General features: G+C 37.3%; 1 protein-coding gene across 1 annotated transcript; it reads right to left on the bottom strand.

Moving 5' to 3' along the window:
- Positions 1-2696: 2696 nt before the first annotated feature.
- Positions 2697-6408, bottom strand: LOC107718962 (angiopoietin-related protein 5-like). The gene is made up of 8 exons (XM_016526220.1): positions 5832-6408; positions 5314-5485; positions 5068-5171; positions 4868-4961; positions 4681-4784; positions 4442-4562; positions 3846-4031; positions 2697-3357 (listed from the first exon to the last, which is right to left on the bottom strand). The coding sequence occupies exons 1-8, from the start codon at positions 6048-6050 to the stop codon at positions 3038-3040; spliced, it is 1320 nt and encodes a 439-aa protein (XP_016381706.1). The 5' UTR covers positions 6051-6408; the 3' UTR covers positions 2697-3037.
- Between the last annotated feature and the right edge of the window lie 3822 nt (positions 6409-10230).

Below are 10230 nucleotides of genomic sequence, written 5' to 3'. Positions count from 1 at the left end.
CAAAGCGACTTACAATTGCTGAAGTTTCAGTGACTTAAAATGGATGGTATGTGAACTCTCCAAGCGAATAGGCATAATTTGCATTTTGTTTATTTAAAAGGGGCTTATAACAATTTGCAGGGCTTACAGTAGATTGTGAACTTTTCAAAGCAAAATAGGCATTATTTGATTGCGTATGCTTGTTAATAAAGACACTTATAGCAATTCTAAGAACTTTTGTGCAGCTATAGCAGCATTATGCATTGCATAGCTATTCAGATCACTAGTTTAGTGAATTTTAATAGCAGCAGCACGCATGGCAAAATTCAGATGCAATGTTAATAGGCATTATTTGGTTGTTTGGTTATTTAATAAATGGGCAGTAGTAATTCTAAGTACTTTTGTGCAGCAGTATGCATAGTTATTCCATCATTAACAGCAACAGCATGTACTTCAACTCCGTATTGAAATGTTAGTGATTATTATCAATAGCAGCAGTAGCAGAAGTTTTGTTGCATTGGCCATATCGCACTGCATACATTACAGACCGCTTTACCTATCGTTACGGGTCTATTGATTTGGTCATATTGTGCCGCCCGTGTCTGGCGTAGACACCATTTTAGAGTAAAATAGGCATTCACCTAGCTACTTGTCATATCCATCACCATGCTAAAATGTTCCGAGAGTTGTCATGATTGAACTTTTTTTTTAAAAATAAATATAATATAATAAAGAATATAATAAAAACATTTTTAGAAATAATTTTAAACTTATTTTAAAAAATATATTACGTTTATGTGTACCATACCTTACACTTAAAAGTTATGGTTTTTTAAATGTTTTTTTTTTTCTTTGCTCATATCAAGGAAAGAAGGCAAAACTCTGACCGGTGCAATGTCCAAAAAATAATAATAATAAAATAAAAAATAGGTGCAGGATGCCCCAGAATGTGTTCATGGTTGTGACATCATAACAATGATTTCAGAATGAAAACATTTATTTAAAAAATACATTTTTACAGTGTAGGGAGGAAACTTTGTAAAACATTGCAGAGTTTTATGTCTGAGTGAAGACATTACCGTTGTCCATGTCTCCTTTAAAATAATCATCCCTTTTGCGCACTAGATCCCAAATTCTCATGTTGATAGCATGGTGTTCAGTCAGTGTTATCTGGTTTCCCTGCACTCTCTCACGATGACTCCCACATAGGCCCAGGGCAAGGTCCTGCTCACGAAACGCTTCAGCAGAACTGGACTTTTTGTTTAGTCTTTGGCAGGACAAAATTTGGCAGGATTCTTTGCTCTAAATAGACATAGTACAGATGGTTTAACATATACACACATAACTGACATATTTACCCAAGGACAGTGATGCTAATAGCGGCCACACACTACGCAGCTTATTTAAAGCGTGTTAATTATCTCTGTCCTGCCAATGAATCAGGACAAACAATAGGCCACCCACGTCAATGGCGACACTGCTGTTCACTCTTATTTCAAAGTGCCTGGTCACCTAAAAGTTTTTATTTGTCAGAACATAAAAACTTTTTTTTATTAATCTTAATGTATGCAGTCTAAGAGAGAGCTTAGTAAATATTTTTAGGAACACACCTGTTTCTACTATATATCCAACAATGTGAATTTATATTAGGCAATTAACTTTGTTTCTGTAATTACGACTTTAAATCTCTCAAACTGACTTTATATGTCACAGTGTGATTGGATCTTGGAATTGCGACTATTACTCTAGATACTATATAGTTTTGGGTTTTTAATTTAGTTTATGTTTTTATTTGAATTTCAAATTATTTGTTAGGTTTTTTTTTTCAGTTATTGCAGTCTGAGTCTGTTAGTTTAGTTTGTTAGTTCGTATTTTAGTTTTTAGTTTTTATTTCTATTTCATTTCTCACACAAGTAAATTACTTGGCAAGGGACAAGTTTGTCTAGTTTTGTTAAAATTATTTCTTTTTCAGTCCCGATTACTTAAAACATAACAACTTTACCCACATTTGATGGATTTATGGACAAATGTGTGTCCTCTGATGATCTCTAATACTTGTTCAAATGAAGGTGGCGTTACTCGTTGATGGTATTTTAGACTTTGTTGAGCTTCTATCATAATTTAATTCTGCCATACAAAGAGTGCAACTAAACTGACATTCATTAAAAGCCCCATTTAGTTTATAAATAAGATGCTATAATGGTATTTCTGGTATCAGTCACTGAATACCTCTTCACTATCAATCCTTGTCTGCTTTATTTAAATCAAAGAGGTTATGGCTTGATTAAAGGACCTACCTGTCTTAGGAGGTGGCCATTTGTAGTATAGAACTTTCCGATGGCACTTAGGGTGGCCTATTACATATTAGGAGTGGTTGGGGCCACTTCATGCCACCCATCTAGTCATGCCACTGTAGAGCAAAGTATTAAAAATCGAAGACTGAAAGTATTTTAGCATAATTTCTATTTCAATTAAGTCTGTTTTGAAGCAATGCATGGTAGTTTCAGTTTATATTTGTCTTTTGGAATTTTTTTTTTTTTTTTTTGTGGCATTTCATTTCCATTTCAGTTTCAGTGAACTTTAATAACCTCCATAACTCTCAGGACTTTATCATGATTGTGACTTCATATCTTGGAATTGTGACTTTATTTCTCATAACTGTAACTTTCATTTCACAGTGTTACTTTATTTTGAAAACTTTAAACTTTATCTAACAATTACCTTTTTTATTTTTTTTTTTCAGAAAGTGGCAGAAACAGGCTTTGATTTGAGTAAAATCTCATACAAACAGTCAATTGAGGAAATGTGCTCCTGGGAATTACCAGTGTATTACCAGCAGTAATGACACAATTCCCATTAGTCATAACAATGAAAAATTAGTATGAATATTTTGGGCTGTGACCCAGGATTTAAAAAACATGGTGGACTAAATGCCAAAAGGTTTATTCCTACAATTTGCTTTGTTAGAGAAGCTCACAGGGCAGAAGTGCAAGTTTTTAGTGATTCCAAATGATACGTTTTTCCATTTTAATACAAAATCTTCAGAAACTTCAGGGATTTATTTTGAATTCGAGATCTCAACTCTTCTGATCTTCATAGTCACTGATTTGATTTTGACAAGCGTGCCATTTTTGGTCCAGGTGTCCCAGTGGATATGTGACTGGTTGGAGAGATCTTGGTCCAATGGTGAGCCATTCAAATTTGCCTTGCCACACCGGTTAAACCACCATCCTGTGTTGTTTTGGTTCACACTGCAGCTCTCAACAGCTTTATCAGCAAAATTGCAGAATGGAGAACAACCGTCATTGTCAACGTCAGAGGTACTGAAAGGGACCATGTCTTGATTCTGCTCTTGGTCATACCCTCGAAAAGCATCACCTGCAGAAAGAGAAATCTTATTGACATATTTAATACTGATTGTCAGTAGGTTTCTATACTGTGCAACTCCTAAATTAAAGGGATAGTTCACCAAAAATGAAAATTCTGTCATTAATTACTCACCCTCAAGTTGTTCCAGTCCCCTAAGACGCATGCGTGTTGTGTTGACGTGAGAGATACAACCCGTAGCAGAAGCAGTGTTTGCTTGCACTGTTTGCAAGCAAAAGAAGAGGAGCACTACTGTAATATTTGTAATCATGTCTGAAATTGAGAAGGACTTGCATTCTTTTTGCCCAGCCTTACTTATTCAAACCAGAATATACAGACGCTTCCGGTACGTAATTAATGACAAAATTTTCATTATTGGGTGAACTATCCCTTCAATCATCAGCAGGCCCAGATGGAATACGTGGACATTATTTGCATTTTCCATGCTAATTTTGAAGTTATAATTAGTGTTATGGCAATGATATTTGCTATTGCCTGACCTGCACTACCAGCATATCTGCCAAGGTGTATTGCAAAGAATTTAGTTTCGTCTTCAAGCCAGAAATTGTCATATGAAGCATAGGCGGTGGTGTCATCTTGTGAGACCAGAGACACGTGCAGCTGGAAACGTGTGTTTCTCTGATTCACAATATTGAAGATTTTTCTCAAACCCAACCAGTGTTCACCTTCAGAGACATAGATAAAGTCAATACCGGTTTATTCATATTTAAGACATTATCTGATTTGGAAGTTAAAGGGATATTTCACCCAAAAATTACAATTTTGCCATTTACCCTTCTTCATAGTATTCCAAACCTGTATGAGTTGCTTTCCTCTATTGAGCACAGAGGAATATATTTTGAAGAATGTTGGTAACCAAACAGTTGCTGGTGGCCACTGACTTTTGTATTTTTTTTCCATGCTATGGAAGTCAGTGGTTAATAGCAACTGTTTGGTTACCCAACATTCTTCAAAATATCTTCTTTTGTGTTCAACAGAAGAAAGAAACTCATTCAAGTTTGGAACAACAAGAGGGTGAGTAAATGACAGAATTTTCATTTTTCAGTGAACTATCCCATTAACTGATTTATTGTACCCGGTAAGTGTCCAAATCCATCCAAGTACTGTGACCACATTCGTTTGAAGTCAGTGAGACCATCCGTCCGTCTCTGTATTACTGTCCATCCGCCCTCCATGTAATCCATCTCACAGAACACCTGTTAGATTCCAGTTTAAGATGCTCAATTCATCATGTGTAAACCATGTTTGATTTGCTTTTAGATTAAAATAACTGTGGTTGGAAATTTTTAAACAAAACTAAAAGAAGGTACTTTCCTCAAAGGAAACATCTGTGTTTTCTGGCTGAATTATATAAATTCCGCTAGGGATTTTTGGAGACACAACACCTAGTGTCTCTTGGATGTCACTACAGTCTTTCCCTGTGGAATGAAAGGGAATTCACTGTGAGGATGTATAGATGATAAATATTTTGCTGAAAGTTTGACAGCATTAATCATGTCACCGTGGGACTCCATGGGCTTCACGGAAAAGATGTCACTGTTGCTTCTCTGCACATCTGAACTGAGTGTGTTTACTTTGGCCATGAGCTCGATTATCTAGAAAAAGAATTAAAAAAAAAAAAGTTTTCAAAGAATTCAAAGCAATATGTTTTAGAATGCAGAAGAGGATATGCGGTTTGGAAGTTTGGACATTTTAAAATACCTGACTTGAGAGAAATTCCAAAACTTTCTGCTGTTCATCAATGAGATCACTGATCAACTTCCTAGTGTTTCTTGTATATGACACTATGGTATGCTGGAGGTTACCTAAGACACACAACCTGCATTAAACTCTGTGAAAACTGCAGTGGGTTTAAAAGAGTGACAGAGTAAATGTAAAGAATGTGCAAATTATTGAAGAATATCACACTATGCAAAAAAAAGAAAGAAAAAGAAATGAAACACCTACTGCACAAGGAATGTTTCTCATCACGCATTAGCTTTGCAGTCATTTCACATGGCATACTACACATGTCTTTGCCTGCGTCTCTGTGATAATGCTCTTTTTGGCCTTGGAGAGAGACATCCTCAGACTCCCTAGTCAATATAGCAGGATCATTGCGATGAGTACTGCAGGTATTCTGTTAAGAAAAACAAAATATACCACACATTATTACATATTCACAAGTTGCATCATACAACAAAATATTCATTTGCAGTATAATTTGTAAAATATTAAAAATGAAAAAAAAAAAGGATTTATTGCATTATTTAACATGAAATTGAATTATATATTTATCTTAAACAAGTGGCCTTTACCAGTTGTTATATAAGCAACATGTTGTCTTAAAGTATTTTATTGTAATAAGAATGAAATAAATGCATTCTAGCAAATATTGCAAGAATCTAAATAAACACTTTTTTAAGATTTATTAATATATTAACATTAATTACAGATGACTGAAAGGAGATGTTTACAACACTCACCACAGCTGATGATGCAAGAAGATGCAGAAATAAAGTGATCCAGATCATTTTGGTGTATGCAGCGGTCCCACATGTGAAAGTGTAAGGATGTGCACCTTCCAATGAGATGGCCTTTTCTCCAGTGTTTTCTTGTGGGCTGGACTGCCTCTTTGCTTCAATTAAAAAAAGAGTTTTTTGTTCTGACCTCAACAAAAAGTGTCCAGACCAATCCTGTTTCATTCTAAAGTGCTGTTACTTTATTGCACTTCGAAAACATCCTGTATTGGCTATGAAAACCAGATGCTGAAATGTGACACTTCTTTCTGTTGAGGTGGGAATCAGCGGGACCCAGAGCAGCAAACGTAAATGCATTCCTTCCACAAACACAGTGAGAAACTGGACATGACAGACTGAAAACCCTAAGTTATATTACCTTCAAAACACTTTGATTGGTAAATATATATTTTTCTTTATAATAGGCCATTTGTTACTTCTTCAAAGCTAATTCATGCGGTGACTCCTGGCAGAAGCCAAATAGCTAAGCCAAAGTAATGAGTTTGATTCCAAATGATTTATACCATACACTGATACAAAAGCATATGCCAAATGCATGAATGTATATGTAAATCTTATAGTGCGCTTTATTAATCCGTTAACATGAGCGCGGAAAAAATACGCACCACATACGCACTTCAAACTGAGTAATGTGAACCTGGCGTTATGGGTGTGCGCTGCGAGTGTGCATGAGCGCACGGTCTCCAGGAGAGCACGCGAGCGCTGAATGGTTAAACACTGGCAAGAATTAAAAAGTAATGCAATTTATAAACTTTAGTGACGATGTGACACTGCCTCGATTGTGCAAGTGACAATTCCTGTGTCAACTGTGCAGTGTGCAGCTCACCTATAGACAGACGCGATGTGGTGATTTGAAGCCATTTGCGTATTTTGAGAGAGCGCGTGCGCGGTCATTCACTCTCGCTGTTTGTGAAATTACGTCTCACACAATGTTTTCAAATTACTTTATAAGTTATCTAATGAAGAAATATGAAGGTTTAAAAAGGCGCTTCTCACAGCAAAAAACGCGTTCTGTCTAATCAGGGACAGTTACACCTGTTAACAGAACTCTTATTCGTAATGTAGAAACATTCATTTTCTGTAAAGCTGCTTTGAAACAATGTGTATGTTAAAAAGTGCTATACAAATAAATGTGAATTGAACAAACTTGATGCATCCATTTTTTTCTCTCTTCTCCAGATCAGTAGGGAAACCATACATTCACACTCCTTTCTGTGAGTGACTGGAGCACTCCCATGCAGCACAGCAAACAGACTGTTCAAGCACAACATGCTTTATAGTTTATTATAAATGTATAAATCGATTGAAGACAACAAACTTAACATTTACCATGAGATTAGTAAAACGACAATGAACATTAAGATGTGATTGAACTTGACTAACATGCAAGTTTTAAGAACACACACACACACACACACACATATAATTATATTTATATAGAGAGGCTGAAGTTACTTTGGCAGAAGACCACGATGTCATTTATATAGCATACACGGACTTTTATCATGGTAAGTTCAGCCTAAAATATGTTAACAAGGCAGGTAAGGATAGCTGACCACATTAATCCTCAAATAGTAGCAGATTTTATCTTTTAAAAACAACACTGATATAACTACATATATATACTACGTATACATGTATACATTATTTTATAAATAATGTAAATAAATTATTTTATTGTCTACTAATTACCAAAAATCACAGTTCTGTCTCTCCAACTCAATGTATTTCAATTGCCCGCTATGAACTTCCTGGAACTATTTGAGGTCTACGTGAATCACGTGATGATCGAGCGTTTTGGACTTCCGTTGACGCAACTCTCTCTTTCTATGGCTCTGATCAGGGCCTAATTCGGTAGGCCTAGTTTCCTTGCGCACGGCACCCAAAGCAGAGATTGTCTTATTATTGGGAGATGAGAGCAGTGGCGTGCACAGACCTCTGGAGGGGCAGGCAAGTAGTGGCGTTACAAGGGCACAATCGTGGTCCAGGGGCACCTAGATCAGACCAAAGGTCACTTTAGCGTCGGCAATTAAAGGGGCAACCTCACCTTCAGCATTATAATGATTTCACCCGCGCCGGACAGAGACTGAGACGGTGCCGCTGCAAGTCGTGCCAAACCTCTCATGGCAGCGTCATCAGCTTGAGATCGGCCTTTTTAGAGACCGCCGATCAAACATCCCAACGTGATTATCGGCCGATAATGATCGGTAGCCGATCAGTCGGAGCACCCCTAATATAAAGACAAGTAAACAGTAAAAAATGAACAAATTAACATGATCATGGTTATCAATATTATCATGGTATTGTTAAAATGTGTTGGAAATGTTCAAAAAGTACTCATACACACAATGAAATCATCAAACCAACAAACAACAAATAAAATTTGCAGCACTATGCACTTTTTGTTTGCATAAACACTAAAATATTAATATTAAAAATGATGGCTCGATTTTAAACAAACAAAAAATCTTGGTTGGGAGACTTACAACATGTTATCTACTAACATGTACTATATGTTCAATTAAAGATTTGACCAAATAAAAAAAGTTTTATGAAATGATAAACCTCACATTTCAGTCTTTAACTCATTTTTAAGAAAAGGATCAAAAGCATAAATTATAGGCATTTCAGCTGCTCCATAAACAATTCTACATAGGCTACCTTATCCAAAGTGTTGAGATTTTTAGAATACATATTAGCTTGTTTTCAATCTACCAGTTAAGATTTACAAAAAAAATTCGATCCGATTTTCGCATTGGTTTGAACAAAAAAAAAGGAAAGAAAATGTAAATCCACTATCTGACAGCAGGTGGAGCTTATGTAACAGCAGAAATAGAACTCTTTCCCCGATAACCGCAGTAAACAAAGAAGTGCTGCTTAGAAACATTGCTTTATTAGACTTTCTCCAATAGTAAGTAATACAGACCCTCTCATCCAGTGGTGTGCATGGGAGGTGGGGGGGCCTCGGGCCCCTGCCCCTTTAATTGCCGACGCTAAAGTGACCTTTTGGTCTGATCTAGGTGCCCCTGGACCGCGATTGTGCCCTTGTAACGCCACTACTTGCCTGCCCCTCCAGAGGTCTGTGCACGCCACTGCTCTCATCTCCCAATAATAAGACAATCTCTGCTTTGGGTGCCGTGCGCAAGGAAACAGTGCTCGACTAGGCCTACCGAATTAGGCCCTGATTAGACAGAACGCGTTTTTTGCTGTGAGAAGCGCCTTTTTAAAATAGTTCTCTATTGGCAGTGAGCGTTTTTCGCACCCGGGCCCCTCGCGTTTTTGTAGGAGTGCTCTGAGTGCCTGGAAAAATCAACTCTGGCGGGCCTTACATTGTGGTGACAGAAATTTATAGTTGCTTGGAACTTCCGGAAACTGCAATGATGGAGGAGAAACTTGTGGTGGCTGTTGCGAGTTACCAGGAGCTGTATTTTTTTTTGTTTGTTTCTGCTAATATGACAGTTTACTTAACAGCAAACAAAAGATTTTAGAGCGCTTGCGCAATAATCCTTGATTAGACTGACAGGACAGCTGATTCAGTGATTGCCTAGCAACATAAAAAATTCAGTGCACTGCTCTTTTCTAATTAAAAAAGTCAACCAAAAAAACCAAGCCTGAAAAACACGTTCTGTCTGATCGGGGCCTTAGTTGTCTTTCGTGATTTTGGAGGAGGAAGTGTCGTGGTTTGGGGGATGTTTTCTGCAGCAATGAAATTAAATAAAAAATCTAATCAAAAATCACACACACACAAACTTAAATACACAAGAAACAGTGACTGGTCTACCCTTTAGCAAAAGTACACTGCAGTAAACCACAATTACCAAAATCTCTGCGCTCCCAAAACCAAAACCAAACTCCGAATACAGAGGGAATATGGTTATGGAGCGCTCATACACACAGCCATCCGCCCATAGGAGGTAGCGCAACGGTAAATATTTGTCTGCCCCACTTCCCTCACCGGGGGGTGAACAAAGGCCTCCTGTAGCGTGAATAAGAAGAAGAAAAATATCCATATTCAAAACGTAATAATCACTTTAATCTAGCTTGCGCCAACAGTCCTACACGGAAGCAGCTCCGGGCGGATGACGTATGAGGTCAGCTTTGCGCATGCGCCACTCAGAAGTGACGCACACGGAAGCACAGGGGAGAGATCAAAACAAAACACCGGTCACTTACTAGGAGTACAAAACGAGGATTTGTAAAGAAGAATGTCAGAGGATTTCGATATAAGCCAAGAGGAGACTAGTTTTCCTTCGCTAAAGTAAGGAAACTTTGCTTCCTTTGCTCCTGTTAACAAACGTTGGTTTTCACGAGACTCACGTTTTGAATATGGATATTTTTCTTACAA

Source organism: Sinocyclocheilus rhinocerous, unplaced genomic scaffold, assembly GCF_001515625.1.
Source record: "Sinocyclocheilus rhinocerous isolate Xijiao unplaced genomic scaffold, SAMN03320098_v1.1 scaffold753, whole genome shotgun sequence".
Lineage (NCBI taxonomy): Eukaryota > Metazoa > Chordata > Actinopteri > Cypriniformes > Cyprinidae > Sinocyclocheilus > Sinocyclocheilus rhinocerous.
The sequence above is the reverse complement of the archived record's forward strand: the minus strand, read 5'-3'. Positions and strand labels throughout refer to the sequence as shown.

Excerpts from the sequence above, each read along its gene's own strand:
- LOC107718962 (XM_016526220.1), bottom strand. The coding sequence starts at position 6,050 with ATGAAACAGGATTGGTCTGGACACTTTTTGTTGAGGTCAGAACAAAAA. Across the intron at positions 5,172-5,313 it reads TGAGAAACATTCCTTGTGCA|GTAACCTCCAGCATACCATA; the intron begins GTAGGTGTTTCA and ends TGTGTGTCTTAG. Across the intron at positions 4,032-4,441 it reads TGGATTTGGACACTTACCGG|GTGAACACTGGTTGGGTTTG; the intron begins GTACAATAAATC and ends ATGTCTCTGAAG.